This window comes from Neophocaena asiaeorientalis, unplaced genomic scaffold (assembly GCF_003031525.2).
Source record: "Neophocaena asiaeorientalis asiaeorientalis breed wild unplaced genomic scaffold, Neophocaena_asiaeorientalis_V1.1 scaffold275, whole genome shotgun sequence".
NCBI lineage: Eukaryota > Metazoa > Chordata > Mammalia > Artiodactyla > Phocoenidae > Neophocaena > Neophocaena asiaeorientalis.
Genome location: NW_020173679.1, coordinates 5,976,596 through 6,000,824, shown reverse-complemented (window position 1 = coordinate 6,000,824; position 24,229 = coordinate 5,976,596). Strand labels below are relative to the sequence as shown.

General features: G+C 43.1%; 1 protein-coding gene across 1 annotated transcript; it reads left to right on the top strand.

Moving 5' to 3' along the window:
• The first annotated feature begins 10,068 nt into the window (after positions 1 to 10,068).
• Positions 10,069 to 12,932, top strand: LOC112402824 (melanoma antigen preferentially expressed in tumors-like). Its single transcript, XM_024749999.1, has 3 exons — positions 10,069 to 10,355; positions 10,789 to 11,361; positions 12,374 to 12,932. Exons 1-3 carry the CDS (start codon positions 10,069 to 10,071, stop codon positions 12,930 to 12,932), a joined length of 1,419 nt encoding a protein of 472 aa, XP_024605767.1.
• The last annotated feature ends 11,297 nt before the right edge of the window (positions 12,933 to 24,229 follow it).

Genomic DNA, 24,229 nt, shown 5'->3' with positions numbered 1-24,229 from the left:
TCCCTACTGGTAAACACTAGTTTGTTCTCTGTATCTGTGAGTCTGTTTCTTTTGTGTTATATCTACTAGTTTATTTTATTTTTCAGATTCCACATATAAGTGATGTCATACAGTATTTATATTTTCTGTCTGACATTTCATTATACATAATACACTCCAAGTCCATCCATGTTGTTGCAAATGTTAAAATTCCTTTCTTTTTTATGACTGAGTAGTATTCCATTGTGTGTGTGGAATATGCCACTTCTTTATCCATTCAAATGTTGATGGACACTTAGGCTGCTTCCATATCTTGGCTTTTTAAATAATGTCGCTGTGCACATTGGGATGCGTGTATCTTTTGGAATGATTGTACTTGGGGTTTTTAGGTATATACCCAGTAGTGAAATTGCTGAGTCATCTGATATTTTTAGTTTTTAGAGAAACCTCTGTCCTGTTTTCCGCAGTGGCTGCACCAATTCACATTCCAACCTACAGTGTATGAGGATTCCCTTTTCTCCACCCCTGGCCGACATTTGCGATCTGTGGTTTTTTTGATGATCGTCCTTCCGACAGGTGTGAAGTGATATCTCATTGTGTTTTTTATTTGCGTTTCCCTGATGATTAACAACACTGAACATCTTTCCATGTGACTGTTGGCCATCTGTATGTCTTCTTCGGGAAAATGTCTATTCAAGTCTTCTGCCCATTTTTTTTTTTTTTTTGCTGTTGAGTTGTATCAGCTGTTTATATGTTATTTTGGATATTATCTCCTTATTGGTCATATCATTGGCAAATATTTTCTCCCATTCAGCAGGTTGTCTTTTTATTTTGTCCATGGTTTCCTTTGCTGTGCAAAAGCTTTTAAGTTTAATTAGGGAACATTTGTTTATTTTTGCTCTTGTTTCCTTTGTTTTAGGAGACATATCAAAAAAATATTGCTATGATTTGTGTCAAAGAGTGTTCCACCTAAGTTTTCTTCTGGGAGTTTTATGGTTTGGGGCCTTACATTTAGGTCTTTAATCCATTTTTTGTTTATTTTTGTGTATGGTGTTATAAAATGTTCTAATTTCATTCTTTTACATGTAGGTGTCCAATTTTACCAGCACCAATTATTGAAGAGATTGTCTTTTCTCCATTGTATATTTTGCCTCCTTTGTCATAGATCAATTGACCATAAGTGTGTAGGATTTTTTTCTGTGCTCTCTATTCTGTTCCATATTTTTATGTTTCTGGGTTTGTTTGTTTTGCCAGTACCATACTGTTTTGATTAGTGTAGCTGTGCAATGTAGTCTAAAGCAGCAGCATGATACCTCCAGCTCTGTTTTTCTTTCTCAAGGTTGTTTTGGCTATTTGTGGTCCTTTTCTGTTTCTGTACAAATTTTAAAATAATTCTAGTTCTCTGAAAAATGTTGTTGTTATTTTGGTAGGGGTTGCACTGAATTCCTAGATTGCCTTGGGAAGTATGGTCATTTTAACAATATTGATTCTTCTAATCCATGAACATGGTATATCTTTACATCTGTTTGTGTTAGTTTCTGGCTGGAGACCCAAGATCTTCTGGACAACTGGGCAAGGGGTGAAGCCCAGAGGTAGCCAGATGAGAGAGGATAGGACACTGGACTAGGGACAGGCCTTGGAAGAGCAAAAGCTTAGAAGAAGACTAAGAGTGTTACTGAGTGAGGAACCTCTAATTCAGTCCCCTCTGGAATGGTGCCAGATTGCTGGGGTTATGGAAATAGAGCTGGAATTGGAGAGCAGTTGGCCTCAGGGTTACTATTGATTAACAATATAAAGCTCTTCTCCAGAACCTTCCATCAGAGCAGCATTTATGTCTATGCAGGAGAGCACACTGGGCTGTGTCTGGGTTAGTTGTCAGCCACATCCTGGGTCCTGGGCTCTAAGTCACCTTCTTCCTGCAGGTTCTTCTCTTCAATGGACAGAGGCTGGTATGAGGGGCTCCTGAAAAAAGAGGTATCATCAGAATACTACACAGGGGATCAATGATGCTAACAGGAATGGAGGATGGGAGTTTGGGGCTGACTCGTCAGCAGTGTTGCAGCATCCCAGTACTCCTCATGTGTCCACTTTTCCAAAGTCTGAAGAGCTGCATCCTGAGAACATGGATGAGAAGTGCTCTGAGGTGGCCTCAATAACTGTGCACCGTGAGATCTAGGGGTGCTAAGGATGAAATTTCGTTTACAGAGACGAGGATTTGTGCTTCTATTAATAGGGGGTTCAGGGGGCATAATTTACTTCCCAAGACCAGTGACTTTTGTCGAATTGATGTTTTGGTGGTGCTCCAGGAGGGAATGTGTGTCCCAAGAGTAATCCACAATAATAAAATTGCAGTGCAGGTGACTAGTTCAGGCACCACCAGGCTAGGTGTGTGGTTCTGGGTCAGAGCCAAGGGATTGGAACAGAGTCTCTTGGGTCCCACCATGGAGAGGCCTCCAGGGGGAGTTACCCTCTTACCGCAGACCACAAGTTTCTGCCTGGTTTGCCTTATCCTACAGAAAACACATTTCAAGTTCACCTGCAACCCATATTTCTCTACAGTCTGCCTATTTGCAGGGGACTGCATGTTTCTGACCTCACAATTCATACTAAATATCATTCTGGCAAAGAAGACATGCAGATGGATGGCCAACAGGTACTTGAAAAAATGCTCAGCATCACTAATCAGGGAAATGCATATCAAAACTACAATGAAATATCACCTCACAAAATTTAGAATGGCTGTTATCAAAAGGACAAGAGACAAGAAGTGCTGATGAGGGTGTGGAGAAAAGGGAGCCCTCCTGCACTGTTGTTGGGGATGTAGTTTGGTGCAGCCAGTATGGAAAACAGCATGGATGTGAATTTTAAATAAAAAAATAGAACTACCATTTGATCCAGCAATTCCACTTCTGGGAAGGAAATGAAATCACTGTCTCAGAAAGATATCTCCACCCCCATGTTCACTGAAGCATTATTCACAGTAGCAAGATATGGAAACAATCTAAGTGCTTGTCAATGGATGATGAAGAAAATGTGAATAATATACTATATATTATTCTGGTTGGTCAGATACACCACACTAATATTGGTAGGAATGTTTCCCTCCTGCTGTTCCAGCAACTTGCTGACTAGAGCCCTTTCTCCTTCAAAGGAGCCAACCTTCACAGGGAGACAACCTGGTGAGGTGCCTTATGTGGATAAAAGGCACGTAAATTCAGACCCTGCTCCCTCCATTTTCTTGCATGTGACCTTGAACCAGTCAAGGGCAACCCTCTCTCCATGGTCTCTGTTCCTCTCAGGCTCACACCCCTCTTCTCCCAGAGATTCAGAAAGGAGGAAAGCACCTGAAGAAAAGATGAAGAAGCCCCGGAGGAAGTGACACGGGCTGGAAATTTCAGACTAACGAAACTCTCCGGGAATTTCCTGACGTCAGAAGGATGAAGGATCAAATGTTGGGGGCTGATACAAACTTAGAAAGGAGGATGACAATTTACAAAGCATAGAAACGATGTTGGCTCCCCGTTGACAATTATGCCATGGGAAGAAAGCAGTCCCTGATCATACTACTCTTGATACGTTTATTACAAAGAAATACAGCACTTTAATTCTCAAAGCTTTAAAATCCAGTGTACTAAATAAATATTCCTTTTACCGTTTTTACATTTACCTATATATTTATAACTACAGCAAGTGAGCTCTTAACTTTTCTAAAGGTTATGTAATAGTCATCATTTTTACTATGGATTATTAATATTGTGCTGTAACTTCAGTTTGCATGTTTATTTTTACTGGGGAGGAAAAATGTTTTCTGTACCCTTCAATGTTCTTCAGCTGGTATGATAATCAAGTTAATCAGAGAAAAACAGAACAAAATTAATTACAAACCTACAGGAGTCAGACAAGTGCAGTGAAACCCAAGGAGAAGCCAAACAATTGAGGCTCATGTGTGATCTCAGGACACGGGATGGGAGAGAGTGCCAGGTCTTCAACGGGAAGAACGTGATTCGCAGAAGAGCTAGTAATTTGTTTGGTAATTAGATGTTTGTCCTGCCGTACAGATACACCACTCAGATAAGGTTATCTCTTGATAATAGCTCTCTCTCTGGCCCAGGCCCCCTTTCTAAATTCTTTTAGGTAGTTCAGAGAGAGGTAAAAGGTTTCCTTTGTTTCAGTCTGCTGTGTCTCGATTGCCTACAGCTCAAAACAATAAGTATACCAGTGTTACACATTGGGAAGGGCTCTTTTTTCGTCCCTTTACCTTCCTGAACTACTGTGGTCTAGGTACACATCTGCCTGTATTAAATTCATGTTTCAGCTTATGTGCTTTTTGTCTGCCTCAATAGAATGTAAAGTCTGTACGTATGAGATAACATGGTAGTGGGACATATCACATTAATTGGATGTTTCCCTGATACCCAGAATAGCAGTTGGTACACACTCAGGAAACACATTTTAATTTGATAAGTGACAAATATAATTGTAGATATTTAAAGTGTGCAATGTGGTGATGTGATATACGTATACACTGTGAAATGATTACCAAGGTCGAGATAATTAAGACATCCACAACCTCATAGTTAACTCTTTGTGTGTGTGTGTGTGGTGAGAATGCTTATAAGATCTACTCTCAGCAAATTTTAAATATACAATATTATATTATTAGCTATGGTCACTGTGAGTGAACTAGATCCTTGAAGAGACATCTGCACCCCCATGTTCACTGCAGCGGTATTCACAATAGCCGCAATATGGAAACAACCTAAAAGTCCTTTGATGGACGAATGAATAAAGGAAAAGTTGTATATGTTCATATTGGTATATTATTCAGCCATAAAAAGGAAATTCTGCCATTTGTGAAAATATGGATAAACTTGGAGGACGTTATGCTAAGTGAAGTAAGCCAGAGAGAGAAAAACAAATATTACATCGTATCATTTATATGTAGACTTAAAAAAAGGAAAAGAAAATCAATTTCTCATGAACAGAGAATAAAATGGTGGTTGACAGGGGCTGGGCCAGAGGGAATGGAGAGAAATATGTCAAAGGGTACAAATTTTCAGTTACGAGAAGAATAAATAACACTTTTTTTTTTTTTTTTTGCGGTACACGGGCCTCTCCCGTTGCGGAGCACAGGCTCTGGACGCACAGGCTCAGCGGCCATGGCTCACGGGCCCAGCCGCTCCGCGGCATGTGGGATCTTCCCAGACCGGGGCACGAACCCGTGTCCCCTGCATTGGCAGGCAGACTCTCAACCACTGCGCCACCAGGGAAGCCCTAAATAATACTTTTAAGTGAATCAAGGAGAAAAGTGAGAGGGCAATACTGGGTAAGAGTATTAGGCTGTGTCACATGTGCTGGAGACACCCCAGTGAACTTGTCCACAGAGCCCTCCCCCCACCGCCACCACCAGAAGTTCCTGCCGGTCCTCAGCCTGGGACATTAGAGAATTTTCCCACAAGAGGGAGGCCAGTACAGGTCCCTGCGCTCCTCCTTCATTTGTGCTGGGCAAGCAATGGGTACTGCTTTGACTTTCATCTCCTATGACCTTCATAAGGATTAAAGTAGGCAATTTGCTGTCATTTGGATGACGGAGACACAGTAACAGACCTCATTATTTCTCATTTTCCCCTGAAAAACACAATTCTCAAAGTCTGGAAGCTGTGATGAGTGAGGAGACAAAACTGCAAAATTTCCAAACAGCATCCCTTCCTCTGGCATAAATGTCAAGGTGAGGGTCCTCGCCTTCCCTCCTAACCTGCCCCTGGTATTTGCATCCAGACTGGATGCTCACCGCTCTTTCTCTCTCCAGACTCTTCGCTGGCCAGACACTGCGCCCTTGCGGTGAGTGCGAGAGCAGCCACTGGAGCCTAATGCCAGTCAGGGCAAAGCAATCCAGACCCTGGGAACTCACAGCCCCCAATCCAGGGCCTCAGTGTCTGCAGTGGCCTCAGACACAAGTCCCCAGACTTGATGGGACACAGTCTTGTGAGAGCCAGAGGACATGGTCTCCTGCTAGGCTGCCATTTTTCTACTCCCCTGCTCATTCTGGGCCCTACAGCAGCTCCTCTGTACATTCTCTGCACTCCTCTCTCTTCTTTCCTTCATTCCCTGTGGCCCAATCCCACCTGGAGAGAGTCCCAGACATCCTCCCTACCCACCATGTCTCCGCAAGCCTGTCCTTTGGGATTAATTGCCTGGACCCAGGGGACTGTTGTCATCAAGCCTTTATTGATGAGGAAGAAAGAGCAACAGCTCCTTGTTTATAGCAAGATATTAGTGGAACCAGACCCTGTTGAGTACTGGGGGAGCAGGCAAGGGGGCCAACACAGACAGCTGGACTTTTAAAAAGGCATAGAGAGTGAGACATTTCAGGGCAAGAAGAGATCTGAGTTGGGAGAGAAAAAAAACTTACTGAACCTGAGGAGAACATTGTCAGCCCAAGTACTGGACCAAGAGAGCCACAAAGGGGAGAGCCTCTGCAGGGGACTGGTCCCTAAGGCCTCCCATCAGCTGTCATGTCTAGGAAGACCAGAGGAGTCAGGGTCCTCTTCTGTAACCCAGGATGTGTCGCCCCCCAGCATTCCTGGGTGCGTCGATGGATCCAGAGAAGCAACAGGGGAACTCTATGCATTGGGGTTAGTCAATTTGTCCAAAATAGCACAGAGGAATTAGAAAAGAAGTACTTGATTTTTGCTGATCCCATTGGAAGTGTGTCCCAGCATTGTAACCAGGCTCCAGGTTCCCGGAGAGGTAATGTTGGTGGGCTGCAGAAAGAGAGGGCTGCCAAGTCACTTCATGCTGGGAGGGGGAACTGGATGCACAGAAATATGTTAACCCCCTGAGCAAAGACCCTAGAGCAATGTTTTAGAATGTCACTTGGGATTGTGTGACAGTAGAAGTGGGAAGGACAACCCCCTGATGGGCTCAGGGAGCTGCTCTGACCTGGGCAGCAAACAAGGTCTTGAAACAGGCAATCAGGACAGGGTAGAAATGTCAAACCCAGGCTTCTCACCAGACCCCAGGAGTCCTGCAGGCCCCGAATTGGGTGGGAAGGATGGCACCTCTGTGCACATGTGCTCCCTCCTCCTTATCACCCAGTATGTCCCCTGAGCAAACAGGCTCTGTGTGGAGTTGGACAGAGGAGGTGCCCTCTACTCAGGGGAAGGGAGAGGGCTGGGCTTTTATAATTTCTAGAACGTTCCAACACTTTGACCCCTCCTACCTCCTTCGATTTCACAGAAACTGGGAAACATCCCCAGCTTGGAGTCTGCAGTTTCCCCCTTTCCACTGACATCATGTGAAGTCTGTCAGTCAGTCCTTCCTAACACTCAGGGGACCTTCTGAACCCCTCACATGAGGGAATCCACCAATTATTCAGTGGATGGAAGTGGGCAGGGTTCTATCCCAAGCCCAGACCCAGGTCCATCAGGCTAAAAATGGGAAAAGAGCAGTGAACCTTTCATTTCCTGTGAAGGTTAATCGAGGTAGCGGATGAAAAGTGCTGACACCATTGCTCACCACGTCGTGTTCAATAAACAGAGAGGTTTATGATCATCATTGTTACTAATCTCACTCTACTGCAGCTTATTAATAAAAGGGTTTGGTGGCCTGGGAGTTACAATACCTATTGAGTACAATCCAGTTTAACCTAATTTTATGCACAAGGCATTTATACCCATAGCAGGAATGTGGTGAAAGGAATCTTCCGGAAAGATACCAAGGTGGAGAACACTCTTCAAAACTCCTAGCCTTCTTTGGCAGTTTTACAATTGAATTACTTGGACATCGCAGTGAATGGAGGAAAGGAAGGCAAGAAGAACTCTTATGGGTGGAGGGAGGGTCACACTTTCTTTGCATCCTGAAACTGCAAAACAATCTCCATGTGATGAAGCCCAGGGTGGGTGTCACCCATGAGCAGATCCTTAAAAACCAAACATAGCTTCTGAACTTTGTAGGGAATGGTGTTAGTATTTGTGAAGAGTGCTTAATATGAGAAGAGCAGAATTTTATTTCTGTGGCTAATGATGTCACTTTGGTCAGAATTTCTGCTGAACTTTCCTAATTTTGAGGAAATAGTAATTATCATAATATGCATGGAAAGGGGCCAATGGGATTATGATTTGGCTACCAAGCCCCCAGGAAAATGGCTGGAGCTAATTGCCATCTGGGAGCGTCCTCTGTGGGAAGAACCTAAAAGAAAATATTTACTGGTAGCAGCCACCACTATGAGGACAGGGTTTGGTGCACCTTATCCACGTTCATGTCTCCCCTTGTATCCAAGCTCCCGAACAGCCCACAGTGCCCACCCTCAGGGGTCTCAGTCTTGGAAATGTCTGACTTCCCAGGGCTCCCAGCCTCTCCCTCTGCTCACATTCTCATATTTAATCTTTTCATGCCAGTTTGCTGTGCTGATCCCATCTTTCTGGGAGGAAACACCTCAAACGCACGCTGGTTCCCTTTTTAATTTCTAAACTCCAGCCAGAGAAAAGTCTTTTAGTCTCCATTTTCCCAAGAGAAAAAGAATTTACCCATACCATACACTGTCTTGATTCATTCACAGTGTCCCTTTAGGAATGCCCAGCTCTACACTGCCCATTCCCCACCCTTCCTTCTTATTGTGATTTTGACCTGACCTGCTTCAGAGAAGCCCTGACTTAAGCCCGGAGTGCCAAGCATATCCCCCCTTGCATTTCCCTTGCTCCCTGAATAGGCTCATGAACTGCTATGTTTCTGATGTAACACCTAAGGGACAACTTGATGCAGATAGAAGTTTATGTTGTTTCCTTTGGGAATGACATAACCATATTTTTATAATGTTTTAATTGTTGGACATCTTGATGAGTTTGATCTGCGCAAAGATTCTCCAACAATGATGCTTTCTAGTTTCGTTGTTTCTGTCCAATATCAGGAACCAATAATCTCTTCCCACACCCATGGCTATAACTGACCCTATTAGTAAAACTCAATCCATGTTTGTGCAGTGAATCAATGATTGAGTCCTTGAATCCCCTACCCCCATGTATTCCCTCCTGAATGAAAATCAGATTCAATCAATTCATCAGGATGTAGGCGAAGATCCAATCATGACTAACCTGATGGACAGTCTGGAATCCAATCAGGCTTCGCTTTCTGATTGGTTGTTAGTAGTTGGAAATGGGGAAGACGTGACTAGAAAGGCCTATAAAAGCCTCAGGCATCAAAGAAGAGATGCAGAAACTTCTTCCTCTGGAGTCACTGTCTGGGTTCTCCACCCGGTCTTAGGACTGAGCACCCTGCCAACCACATCAGAGCTGGTAAGTTATAGACCTCAGTTGAGGACACTCTCCTCTTAGGTATGGTCAGCTGGTCTTGAATTGTGCCACGTAGCTCAGGATGGCAGGGAGAGTGGTTTCTTTAGTTATTTCTTTTCCGATGAACAAATTTAATGCTTTGGTTTTGCCTCTCAGTGTAGTTTTGCCTCACTCTCAACATTTTGATTTGTCCTTTGGTTTATATCATTTTTAATTATCTTAACCAAGAAGATTTTCCTTTTAATGAAAACATCTAACTGTTTAGAATTTTATTTCTTGACATTTAAAATATTTAGTCTGTACACAAAAGAGCGCTCATTTTAGGCGTATGTCCTTCGTCTTTTCCAGCCCAAGTTAACAGTGGGAATTGCGGATGGAGGCTGTGTTGGGCCACATAAGGCTCTTATTCCCATAGTTTTAGGGACCTAAGCGATTTTATAAAAGTTTTCACCAAAAAGATTAGGGTCAGCCTTCAGGCTCATGTTACCCACTTCCCAGTGCAATACAATTGAGCAAAGCAGTGAATGGAAATGAATGGGCAAGTCATTGGTTTTCTACCTCCTTGGAAGGAGGCTTGCTCTGGTTCCTGTAGAGGCAGCGTTATGGATTTGTGCCTACAGAGACTAGAGTAGAATTCTGCTAAACAGAGGCTCTTCCACTACTGTGGGAGCAGTGATTGGGCTATGAGTTTGTTCCTCTGCAGGGTGAGAAGACGGATTAAGGGGTGTTCATGCTTGACTGAGAAAGATGCCTTGTTCCCTGCAAGTTTCCACAGGATTCCTTTTGGAGCAGAGTCAGCATGAGTGCCTGGAACCCACTCAGACTCCTGGGCCTGGCGGGAATGAGCCTGCTGAGGGATGAGACCTCGGTCATCTCCATTTTGGAGTATCTGCCCACCGAGCTCTTCCCACCACTGTTCATTTTGGCCTTCTGTGGGAGACACAGTGAGGCCCTGAAGGCCATGGTGCAAGCCTGGCCCTTTGTCCGCCTGCCTCTGGGGGGTCTGATGCAGACGCCTCACCGGGGGACCTTACAAGCAGTGTTGGATGGTATTGATGTCCTAGTTGCCCAGCAGGATCGCCCCAGGTGAGTCTGATCCAGGTATCCTGGTAGAGTCCTAGACATCCTTGAGAGGCAGCTGGTGTCATAAGAGTGGATGGCCGGTTGATGGACTAGAGGCTTCTGATGATGCCAAATGAAGAGGCTCAGAGGCCTTGGCCATTGCTGAGTTCCAGAAATGTAGGAGTACCTAAGATGAAAGGGCACCTGAAGGAACACGTCCCCACATCTTTCTAGTGATGCTTAAGGTACTAGAAGTGGAGAACCAGGAAGGATGGAAGGGGAAACGAGATGGAGGAAGGTGAGGCGGAGAGGGAAGAAGAGGGCAAGGCAACAGGTGATGTCAGGGATGAGAAGTAAAAGCTCAGGTGGGAAATGAGTGCTGTCTAAATGCTGAGACTGTGGTTTCATTATGTGTGGCTCTTAAACCATCGCTGCCAATCTGCTGTTTCCCCCACAGGAGGTGCAAACTGCGGGTGCTGGATTTAAGGCATACTGGACAAGACTTCTGGAGAAAGTGGTGTGGAGATGGGGCCCATGGGTACTCAAGCACTCTGATGGCACCAGTGGCTGAGGACAGGTCAAGGGCAGAGCAGTCCTTGACTCCCGTGGTGGTGTTCATAGAACTTCACCTCAAAGAAAGGACCATGGATAGATTCCTCACCTACCTCATCAGGTGGGTGGAGGAGAGGAAAGCTTCCGTACACCTGTGCTGTAAGAAGCTGAAGATACTTTCAATGTCCATGGAAAATATTATGAAGGTCCTGAGCAGGGTGCAGCTGGACTGTATCCAGGAGGTGCAAGTGAACTGCACCTGGCATCTGTCCACCCTGGCCGTGTTTGCTCCTCTCCTGGGCCAGATGGGTAACGTGCAGAGACTCCTTCTCTCCCACATCCACGTCTCTGCACTTGACGAACAGGAACAGCAGCACGTCGTCCAAATTACCTCTCAGTTCCTCAGGCTGCACCACCTCCGGGATCTCTGCATGGAATCTCCCTCCTTCCTTGAAGGCTGCCTGGATGAGATGCTCAGGTGAGAGTGCACCACTGACCAGGTAGTGATGGACACAACACTAGAACGTGAAACACACTGTCCGCTTTGCTGCTCTATCCTGAAGTGTGGTATCACATAACCACACAAATCAAGGTAGAGGGACAAAGTGCGATAGGGGCTCTGGAGAGGGACACCATGCTAGGAAGATATAGACTAGAGGTTAGGATCTAGTGGTGTGCGTATGTGATTTCTTCTTTAGGAAGACATATCTTTGTTTAGATGACTTAGGAAAATAGGGGGCCTTAAAGAATGAAAACTCCATCAGGCCTGAACATTTCTAAATGGAAGCTCTGTGCTCATCAGTTCTGTGACCACGTTGAGCCTGTCTCAGATTCCCTGTCTGTAAAAGGTTGTTTTTTGCTCCAGATAAGGTACTTAATATATGGAAAATGCGTGATTCTGGAGATGCTGGTAATAGAGCAGGAGCCAAAGGGATAATAAAAATTGGAAGATGGTTTGCAGATGATGCAAGGATGTAACTAAGACCCTGTAGACCGGCAACCCCAGCTGATGTTGTGAGATCTTGCCCATGTTGGTCCACTATGCATGTTACCCAGAAGCCTCACCTGGCCTGAGTTATGGGTGCCTGTGGCCCAAGCATGGGCTGAAGGAAGCCTGAGTAGGAAGAATTTTAGGGATGTCACTTACTATTAAAATTCATTGATGCCCACTCTTGATTGACACATGGTGTCAGGCTCTCCGCTGAGCATGTTCTAGTGCATTCCGTTATCTTCATTCATCCTCAAAAGAAAGTGGGGTATGTTGTACCCTTTTAGCAGATGAGGAAAGAGAGCTTTCAATGTTCTGTGGACTTGATCCAGTCACACAAAGAAGGTGAAAGAACTCAGGATAAAATGAGACTGTGCATTCTGGGTATTGATCATTATCAGATGGTGAGACCAAACTTAGCCTGGGGCAGATCACTTGTTTCCCACCTTAAGTTCACTTTCCACCCCAGTTTCTAAGACATAATTCCTCTGTTTCTCCCCAGGTGTCTGACAACCCCCTTGGACAACCTTGCAATAACTCACTGCCTCCTTTCGGATTCAGACTTGAGCCATCTGTCCCAGTGTCCGAACATCAGTCAGCTAAAGGGCCTGGATCTGAGTGGCATCACCCTGACCTACTCTAGTCCTGAGCTCCTCCCGGTTCTGTTGGAGAAAGTTGCAGCCACCCTCCAGGAACTGTATTTAGAGCAATGTGGGATCATGGACTCTCACCTCGAGACCATCCTGCAGCCCCTGAGCCGCTGCTCCCAGCTCATGTTCTTTAGCCTGCGGGGAAACCTCATCTCCATGGCCGTCATGGAGAAGCTGCTGCGACACACCTCCGGGCTGCCCAGTTTAAGTCAAGAGCTGTATCCTGTCCCTCAGGAGAGTTACAGCTCTCAGCGAATCCTCCAACCTGGGAGACTTGCACAGTGTCGGGCTGAACTGTTTGAGATTCTGAGAGTCTTAGGACGTCCCAGGATCATTTGGATTAGTTCCAGCCCCTGTCTGCACTGTGGAGATAACACATTCTCTCATCCCCAGCCCATCGTATACCGCTGAAATCCCCCTAACTACTTGGGTGCATCTGTCAAAAGCTTTCTTCTGAGCACTTGGAAATTGAAATCTAGGACATAGTTGAATCGTAAAGGGAAAAGAGACCCAGGGTTTCAGATATCTGCTCAATGTAAATGTGAAAAGAAAACGTGATTAAGCGAGGGTGCAGGATTGCAGAGGGAAAAGTTAACTCTGACAGGTAATAGGCCTTTAGCGGACATGTGTCCTATAGAGTCAGAAATATGAATCTAAGTTTCTTTAGGTGGATTCGGGCTTGAGACACATATGTTGGAGCTCTCCCTGGGTGGATTTTGTAAAGAAATGGTCAGAAATAAAGAGACCCTCAGTGTAAACTGACTGCTGCCCTCCATGACGTATTATTCAGCTTTCTCAGTTTATAACTCAGCAAACTCCTGGTTACTGATGGGGAAAAAAAAAAAAAAAGGCACTGAGTTGTCTGTGATCTGAAACGTTACCATTCGAGCAAGTTCTTTATTCTGTCTGGGGCATCTCTTTCTTCCATCCTTATTTCTGTGGCTGCTCAGTAGGTTAATACACACAAAGGCGAACATACTCAGTGGTCAATGAGCCACTGGAATGAGAGTTCTTGGCAGGGCCCTCACTGCTCATTCAGACCATGACCCTGGATATGAGCAGCCCTCATGGTTCTCCTTGTGGGTCCATATGTCTCAGCCAGGGCAGGAAGGGCGTGGGGAGGGCATAAGAGAGATCAGAGTCATCTCTTGTGATAGACATTCTGAGCCTCAGGTCTCCTAGGCCACCTGTTGGTAGATCAGACCAGAGGATAAAAATTAGTTTGGTAAGCAGGACTCTACAGTTCAGTATTAAAAAAATAAATTAGGGCTTCCCTGATGGCGCAGTGGTTGAGAATCTGCCTGCTAATGCAGGGGACACGGGTTCGAGCCCTGGTCTGGGAGGATCCCACATGCCGCGGAGCAACTAGGTCCGTGAGCCACAACTACAACTACTGAGCCTGCGCGTCTGGAGCCTGTGCTCCGCAACGAGAGAGGCCGCGATAGTGAGAGGCCCGTGCACGGCGATGAAGAGTGGCCCCCGCTTGCCCTCACATGGAAACGAAGACGCAACACAGCAAAAATAAATTAATTAATTAATAAACTCCTACCCCCAACATCTAAAAAATAAATAATAAATTAATTAATTTTTTTAAAAACACAAAAAACAAACCAAAACCCTGCTGCTATGTAAATGTCAGTTGACTAAATCATTGGGCTGTGATCTATCTGTTAAAGATATGTGTCATTTTAAAATTATAAAAAATATTTAGTACTTTTAAAGAATAGATGTGGATTTAAGAAAATGTTTTATTTGGTTTGGAGCCTCAAAACAAATCGGATTTTAAAACCGATTTTAAAAATCAATGAACACGGATTATTTTTCTCCCTTAAAAATATTTAGAATAATCAAATTTTAGAGCTGGAAGGATTACAGTTATAGTTTTTAAAGTCGACTTTATTTTTCAGAGCAGTTTTAGATTCATAGTAAAGCTGAGCAGGAAGTACCGAGAGTTCCCATCTAACTGCTGCCCCTATACGTGCACAGCCACTCTATTGGCGTCTCCACCACAGGAATACATTTGTTATAATTCTCGAACATACACTGAGGCATCATTATCACCCAAATTTCATAGTTTACACTGAGGTTCACTCTTGGAGTTGTATATTCTATGAGTTTTGGCAAATATTTAGTTGTAGTGTCCTATAGAGTAGTTTTACTGCCCTAAAAATCCTCTTTACTCTGCTATTTATCTTTCCATTCCTGCAGCCCTGGCAACCACTGACCTTTTTGCTTTCCCCAGAGCTTTGCTTTTTCTAAAATATTATATAAATGGAATCATCCGGTATGTAGCCTTTTCGGATTGGCTTCCCAGTTAGTAATAAGCATGTAAGTTTCCTCCATGTCTTTTCATGTTTTGATAATATTCCATCGTCTGAATATATCAGAGTTTATTTATTCATTCATCTACTGAAGGACATCTTGGTTGCTTCCTTGGTTTGCTGCTATAAGCATCTGTGTGCACATTTGATATGGATATAAGTTTTCAACACATTTGGGTAGATACCAAGGAGTGAGACTGCTGGATCATATAAAAAAGGTGTGCATTGGGCTTCCCTGGTGGCGCAGTGGTTGAGAGTCTGCCTGCCGATGCAGGGGACACGGGTACGTGCCCCGGTCCGGGAAGATCCCACATGCCATGGAGCGGCTAGGCCCATGAGCCATGGCCGCTGAGCCTGCGCGTCCGGAGCCTGTACTCCGCAATGGGAGAGGCCACAACAGTGAGAGGCCCGCGTACCACAAAAAAATAAATAAAATAAAATAAATAAATAAAAAAGGTGTGCATTGCAATTATTTTTCTCTTTTGACAATTTTACCTGTTAGAGATTGTCTCATAAAGGGCAGGGACTGTGTCTCTATCACCCTGTGATCCCACAACTGAAAAAAAAAAGCCTGGTGTGGCAGTAAATGCTTCTTACTGGGGGTGCATAGACATCATTAACATCAGTTTGTACCCAAATGCTATTTTGCACTGCAGTGCAAATTTGGGGGAAATCAACATTAGCTGTCTACCAATTACATAAATTAATTGGATATGGAAGCAACAGACCTTGTGGTCAATACATTTGTACGTGTGAATTGAACATGGAAGTGTAACTAAGCAGGACACTGTGAGGCCGTCCCAGGGCAGATCCCCCCATGTTCTCCTCCTGCCTCTCATTTGTAGATGGGGAAACAGTGAAGCAAGACAAATAATAATAGTTTAGACATTAATCAAATTCAAGGACCTTTAAAACCTCTTGATGTGGAGTCAAGATGGCAGAATAGGAGGATGTGGAGTTCGCCTCTCCCCACAAGTACATCAAGACTACATCTACGAATGGAACGGTTCTCACAGAGCACCTGCTGAACACTAGCAGAGGACTTGGACACCTACAAGGACAAGAAAAATACCCAGGCAACCGGGTAAGATGAAAAAAGGGAAAAAAAAAGAAAAGAGAAAATGGGATGGGACTTGCACCTTTGGGGGGGAACCTAAAGGAGACGAGAGGTTCCTACACCCAGGGAAGCCCCCTCACTGACGGGAAGATCAGCTGGGACAGAAGGGAAGATTTGGGGGCTCAGAGGACAGCGCAGCAACTGGTCTGTGGCAGGCAGGAGAGAGTAAGACCTACACTGAAAGTCCATGCCACAGCCCTGCACACCCCAGCCTGAGATGTGTGTCTGCTATTGTGGATGGAAGCTGGGTTCTGGAACGTGGGGTTTGGAGAGCAAACACAGTGAGGGGACTGCTGTTGGTTGCAAACAGACAGCCTGAAGGCACAGGAGTAAGGAGCTCCACAGCCAGGAATGTTCGTGGAAGAAGCCTGGACCACCATAAAAGCAGGGTGCCACTACTGAGCTGCACACAAGGGGCAGGCCCTCCATGGGAGCCCTCTTCCCCACATGCTGACCCCTGCCTTCATGGGCACAAGGAGCAGCTCCCACCTGAGCAGGCTCACACTCCCCACCTGCTGCCACCTGCAATGTCCACCTGGGTGGGCACATGTGCTCTGGGGCAGCATCTAGAGCAGATGCTGGTGAGAGGCTGACAAGCAGAGGTGGGGTTGAAACTATAGCTGAGCCCCAGGGGCTGTGCAGCTAAGGGAGAAGAGCTGAAATCTTTCTGTGCAACTGTAGGAACCACGGATTTACACACCCACGGCCGGCTTTGTAACTCAGCGCCTGCAGAACATCTGAACAAACGAGTGCTCCTGCAGCTGAGACTGGTCAAGCTTTAGCAGCTGTGGTCTTTGTGGACATGTACACATGGGGATTGGTTCAGGCCAGAATCTGAGCTGCCACCAAAGCTCCCACAGCAGGTCCAGGTGCATGATTACTGCAGTCCTGAGACCTGACTTTGGTGGATCTGCACTGGTAGCCTGGTAGAAACAACACCTGACAGACATCAGGACCAATTGCCGGCATACCCACAGTTAGGTGGTGCTGAGAGCTGTTCCAAAAGCAGTGTAACGTGTTGGCCAGCACAATGGGTGAAAAGTGACAACAGAGTACCCTCACAGGTGAACACCTCCAGAGGAGGAAAACTCCATGGCTTCTCTCCCAGTGGGAGTGCTCCAATCCCACCTACCTCACATCACAGATGAGAAACATAGCTCAGAAACAGATTTGGGGGCCTCTACTCCAACAACTATGGAGCAAGCCCTGCCCCTGACAGGGTAGTGACAACCACAGAGTAAAAAGGAGGCCCCTTTCAATATTCAGTACAGGCTCAGGTCACCACAACATCAGTCACACCTCCTATCAATGGGATAATAGCCAGCATACACTGAGGAAAGAGGAGGCAGATATACATATTAAAAACAGCCCTCACCCCCAAAAATATTAAAACCACGCTGACTACACAGGGACATTCCCACCTACAAAAATGCCCTCCAAGACAGTCTGGGGGTCAGGAATTGAAAGGAAGAACCCCCAGAGCATTTGGCTTTGAAGGCCAGTGGGGCCTGAGTGCAATAGCTCCACAGGGCTGGGAGAAACTGAGTCTCCACTCCTGTCGGGTGCACACAAGAACTCACAGGCACCGTGACCCAGCACAAAGAAATACTTCCATAGGAACCAGAGTAGACCTAACTAGGGGTCCTGGAGGGTCTCCTAGGTTGGTGGGGGGTGGCTGTAACTCACTGTGGGGACAAGGACACAGGCCACAGAAGCCCCAGGGAATATTGATCAGTGTGAACTCTCCCAGAGGTCCCCGTTTTGGCACCAAGACTTGGTCCCACCCAATAGCCTACAGGCTCCAGAGCTGGAACCCCTCAGGCCAAACAACCAGCAAGACAGGAACACAGCCCCACCCATCAGCAAACAGGCTGCATAAAGTCGTACTGTTCTCACAACTACCTCAAAACACACTCCTTGACACAGCCTGCCCACCGGAGGAACAAGACCCAGTTCCACCCACCAGAGGGCAAACACCAGTCCTCCCCCACTGAGAAGTCTGCATAAGCCCACGGACCAACCTCACCCACCAGGGGGCAGACACCAGAAGCAAGAGGAACTACAGTCCTGCAGCCTGCAGAAAGGAAACCATGAACACGGAAAGCTAGACAAAACATGAGAAACATGTTGCAAATGAAGGAACAAAATAAAAACCCACAAGAAGAACTAAATGAAGAGGAGATAAGCAATCTACCTGAAAAAGAATTCAGAATAATAATAGTGAAGATGAACCAAAATCTTGATGAAAGAATGGAGGCACAGATTGAAAAGAAATGTTTAACAAGGACCTAGAAGAACTAAAGAACAAACAGTGATAAACGACACAACAACTGAAAATAAAAATACACTAGAAGGGATCAATAGCAGAATAACTGAGGCAGAAGAACGGATAAGTGAGCTGGAAGATAGAATGGTGAAAATAACTGCCAGGGAGCAGAATTAAAAAAAAAAAAAAGAATGAAAAGAAATGAGGAGTCAGAGACATCTGGAACAGCATTAAACACACCAACGTTCAAATAATAGGTGTCACAGAAGAAGAGGAGCAAGAGGAAAGGTCTGAGAAAATATTTAAAGAGATTAGAGTCAAAAACTTCCCTAACATGGGAAAGGAAATAGTCAATCCAGAAAGTACAGAGAGTCCCATACAGAATAAACACAAGGAGAAACAGGTTGAGACACATGTTATTCAAATTGACAAAAATTAAATACAGAGAAAAATATTAAAAGAAGCAAGGGATGGGGCTTCCCTGGTGGTGCAGTGGTTGAGAGTCCACCTGCCAATGCAGGGGACGTGGGTTCATGCCCCGGTCTGGGAAGATCCCACATGCCACGGAGCGGCTGGGCCTGTGAGCCATGGCCACTGAGCCTGTGCGTCCAGAGCCTGTGCTCCGCAATGGGAGAGGCCACAACAGTGAGAGGCCCGCATACTGCAAAAAAAAAAAAAAAAGAAGCAAGGGAAAAGCAACAAATAACAAAGGGAATCCCCATAAAGTTATCAGCTGATTTTTCAACAGAAACTCTGTAGGCAAGAAGGGAGTGGTAAGATATATTTAAAGAAATGAAAGGGAAAAACCTACAACCAAGATTACTCTACCCAGCAAGGATCTCATTCAGATTCCATGGAGAAATCAAAAGCTTTACAGACAAGCAAAAGATAAGAGAATTCAGCACCACAAAACCACCTTTACAACAAATGCTAAAGGAAAGTTTCTAGGCAGGAAACACAAGAGAAGAAAAAAAAGACCTACAAAAACAAACTCAAAACAGTTAAGAAAAAGTAATAGGAACATACATATTAATAATTACCTTAAATGTAAATGGATTAAATGCTCCAACCAGAAGACACAGACTGGCTGAATGGATACAAAAACAGGACCTATATATATGCTGTCTACAAGAGACCCACTTCAGACCTAGGGATACATACAGACTGAAAGTGAGGGGATGGTAAAGATACTCGATGCAAATGGAAATCAAAAGAAAGCTGGAGTAGCAATACTCATATCAGACAAAATAGACTTAAAAAGAAAGACTATTACAAGAGACAAGACAAGAAGGAAACAACACAATGATCAAGGGATCCATCCAAGAAGAAGATATAACAATTGTAAATATTTATGCATCCAACAGAGGAGCACCTCATTACATAAGGCAAATGCTAACAGCCATAAAAAGGGAAACTCACAGTAACACAATAATACTGGAGGATTTTAACACTCCAATTACACCAATGGACAGATCATCCAGACAGAAAATAAATAAGGAAATGCAAGGCTTAAATGACACATTAGACCAGATAGATTTAATTGATATTTATAGAACATTCCATCAGAAAACAGCAGAATACACTTTCTTCTCAAGTACACACGGAACATTCTCCAGGATAGATCACCTCTTGGGTCACAAATCAAGCCTCGGTAAATTTAAGAAAATTGAACTCATATCAAGCATCTTTTCTGATCACAACACTATGAGATTAGAAATCAATTACAGGAAAAAAAACTGTAAAAAAACACAAACACATGGAGGCTAAACAACATGCTGCTAAATAACTAAGAGCTCACTGAAGAAATAAAAAATATACCGCAATGACAATGAAAACATAACCTAAAACCTATGGGATGCAGCAAAAGCAGTTCTAAGAGGGAAGTTTATAGCAATACACTCCTACCTTAAGAAGCAAGAAACATCTCAAATGAACAACCTAACCTTACACCTAAAGCAACTAGAGAAAGAAGAACAAACAAAACCCAAAGTTAGTAGAAGGAAAGAAATCATAAAGATCAGAGCAGAAATAAATGAAATAGAAACAAAGAAAACAATAGCAAAGATCAATCAAATTCAAAGCTGGTTCTTTGAGAAGATAAACAAAATTCATAAACCTTTAGCCAGACTCATCAAGAAAAAAAGGGAGAGGACTCAAATCAATAAAATTAGAAATGGAAAAGGAGAAATTGCAACTGACACCACAGAAATACAAAGGATCATAAGAGACTATTACAAGCAACTATATGCTAACAAAAAGGACAACCTGGAAGAAATGGACAAATTCTTAGACAGGTACAACCTTCCAAGACTGAACCAGGAAGAAATAGAAAATATGAACAGATCAATCACGAGTAATGAAATTGAAACTGTGATTAAAAAGCTTCCAACCCGGAGGGTGGGAGGGAGGGAGACGCAAGAGCTATGGGAACATATGTATATGTATAACTGATTCACTTTGTTATAAAGCAGAAACTAACACACCATTGTAAAGCAATTATAGTCCAATAAAGATGTTTAAAAAATGGTTAGCACCATTTTTAAAGTAAATATTGGTGCAATATGAAAAATAAATAAATAAGAGCATACAAATAATAATAATAAAAAGCTTCCAACAAATAAAAGTCCAGGACCAGATGGCTTCACAGGCGAGTTCTATCAAACATTTAGAGAAGAGCTAACACTGATCCTTCTGAAACTATTCCACAAAATTGCAGAGGAAGAAACACTCCCAAGTTCATTCTACAGTGCACCATCATCCTGATACCATAACCGGTGATATCACGAAAAGAAGAAAATTACAGATGAACATCGCTGTTGAACATAAACACAGAAATCCTCAACAAAATAGAATCCTAGCAAACAGAATCCAACAACACATTAAAAGGATCATACACCATGATCAAGTGGGATTTATCCCAAGGATGCAAGGATTCTTCAATATAGGCAAATCAATCAATGTGATATTAACAAATTAAAGAATTAAAACCATACGATCATCTCAATAGATGCAGAAAAAGCTTTTGACAAAATTCAACACCGATTTATGGTAAAAACTCTCCAGAAAATGGGCATAGAGGGAAACTACCTCAACATAATAAAGGCCATATGCGAGAAATCCACAGCAAACATCATTCTCAATGCTGAAAAACTGAAAGCACTTCCTCTAAGATCAGGAACAAGACAAGGATGTCCACTCTCACCACTATTATTCAACATAGTTTTGGAAGTTCTAGCCACGGCAATCAGAGAAGAAAAGGAAATAAAAGGAATACAAATTGGAAAAGAAGAAGTAAAACTGTCACTGTTTGCAGATGACATGATACTATACATAGAGAATCCTAAAGATGCCACCAGAAAACTACTAGAACTAATCAATGAATTTGGTAAGGTTGCAGGATACAAAATTAAGGCACAGAGATCTGTTGCATTCCTATACACTAACAACAAAATATCACAAAGAGAAATTAAGGAAACAATCCCATTTACAATCACAACAAAAATAATAAAATACCTAGGAATAAATCTACCTAAGGAGGCAAAAGACCTGTACTCAGAAAACTATAAGATACTGATGAAAGAAATCAAGCAGATAGAGAGATATACCATGTTCTTGGATTGGAAGAATCCATATTGTGAAAACGACTATACTACCCAAAGGAACCTACAGATTTAATGCAATCCCTATCAAATTACCAATGGCATTTTTCACAGATTTAGAACAAAATATCTTACAATTTGTATAGAAACTCAAAAGACCCCAAATCACCAAAGCAGCCCTGAGAAAGAAAAACGGAGTTGGAGGAATCAGGCTCCCTGACTTCAGACTATACACAAAGGTACAGTAATCAAGACAGTATGGTACTGGCACAAAATCAGAAATATAGAACCATGGAACAAGATAGAAAGTCCTGAGATAAACCCATGTGCCAATGGTCACCTAACCTATGACAAAGGAGGCAAGAGTATATCAACACAATGGAGAGAAGACAGTCTCTTCAGTAAGTGGTGCTGGGAAAACTGGACAGCTCCATGTAAAAGAATGAAATTAGAACATTCCCTAATACCATACACAAAAATAAATTCAGAATGGATTAAAGAACTAGATGTAAGGCTGGATACTATAAAGCTCTTAGAGGAAAACAGGTAGAACGCCCTCTGACATAAATAACAGCAAGATCTTTTTGATGCACCTCATGAAGTAATGAAAATAAGAGCAAAAATAAAGAAATGAGACCTAATTAAACTTAAAAGCTTTTGCACGGCAAAGGAAACCATAAACAAAATGAAAAGACGACCCACAGAATAGGAGAAAATATTTGCAAATGAAGAAACCAATAAGGGATTAATCTCCAAAATATACAAAGAGCTCATGCAGCTCAATATCAAAAAAACAAATCACTGAATCAAAAAATGCGCAGAAGACCTAAATAGACATTTCTCCAAAGAAGACATACAGATGGCCAAAAAGCACATGAAGAGATGTTCAGCATCGCTAATTATTGGAGAAATGCAAATCAAAACTACAATGAGGTATCACCTCACACCAGTCAGAATGGCCATCATCAAAAAAATCTACAAACGATAAATGCTGGAGAGGATGTGGAAAAAAGGGAGCCCTCTTACACTGTTGGTGGGAATGTAAATTGGCATAGCCACTATGGAGAACAGCATAAAAGTTTCTTAAAAACTCAAAATAGAGCTACCATATGATCCAGCAAGCCCACTCCTGGGCATATATCTGCAGAAAACCATAATTTGAAAAGATACATGTACCCCAGTGTTCATTGCAACACTATTTACAATAGCCAGGACCTGGAGGCAACCTAAATGTCCATTGATAAAGGAATGGATAAAGAAGATGTGGTACATATATACAATGGAATATTACTCAGCCATAAAAAAGAATGAAATAATGCCATTTGCAGCAACATGGATAGACCTAGAGATTGTCATACTGAGTGAAGTAAGTCACATAGAGAAAGACCAATATCATACGATATCACTTATATGTGGAATCTAAAAAAAATGGTACAAATGAACTTATTTTAAAAACAGAAATAGAGTTATAGATGTAGAAAACAAACTTATGGTTGCCAAGGAGGAAAGGGATAGGGAGGGATAAATTAGAAGTTTGGGATTGACATATACACACTACTATATATAAAAAAGATAACTAATAAGAGCCTACTGTATAACACAGGGAACTCTACTCAATACTCTGTAATGACCTATATGGGAAAAGAATCTGAAAAAGAATGGACATATGTATATGTATATGTATAACTGAATCACTTTGCTGTACACCTGAAACTAACACAACATTGTAAATCAACTCTACTCCAATAAAAATTTAAAAAAAGAGAAAAAACTCCACAAGGAGATATCACCTCGGAATATTTAGTATGGCTGTTATAAAGACAAGAGATAACAAGTGTTGATGAGGACGTGGAGAAAAGAGAGCCCTTGAAACTGTTGCTGGGAATGTAAGTTGATGCAGCCACTGTGGAAAACAGTACGGAGGTTCCTCAAAAAATTAAATATACAACTACCGTATAATCCAGCTATTCCACTTCTGGGTGTATATATGAGTGAAATGAAATCAGTATCTCAAAAAAAATCTGCAGCCACAGTTTCACTGAAGCATTGTTTACAGTAGCAAGACATGTAAACAATCTAAGGGTCCATCAATGGATGATGGAGAAAATATGAATGTATATATTTATATATATATATGAATATTATTCAGCCATAAATCCATAAAAAAGAAAGAAGTCCTGCCACTTTCGGTAACATGGATGGACCGTGACGGCATTGTGCTAAGTGAAATAAGTAAAGAAAGACCTATGGGGAAAGACATAAAGTGGTTAAAAGGTGCAAACTTCCAGTCACAAAATAAATAAGTCAAGGGGATGGAATGTGTCTGTCGTAGCACAGTGACAAAAGTTAAAAACATTGTGTGTTGTGTATGAAAGTTGCTAAGAGAGTAGATCTTTAAAATTCTC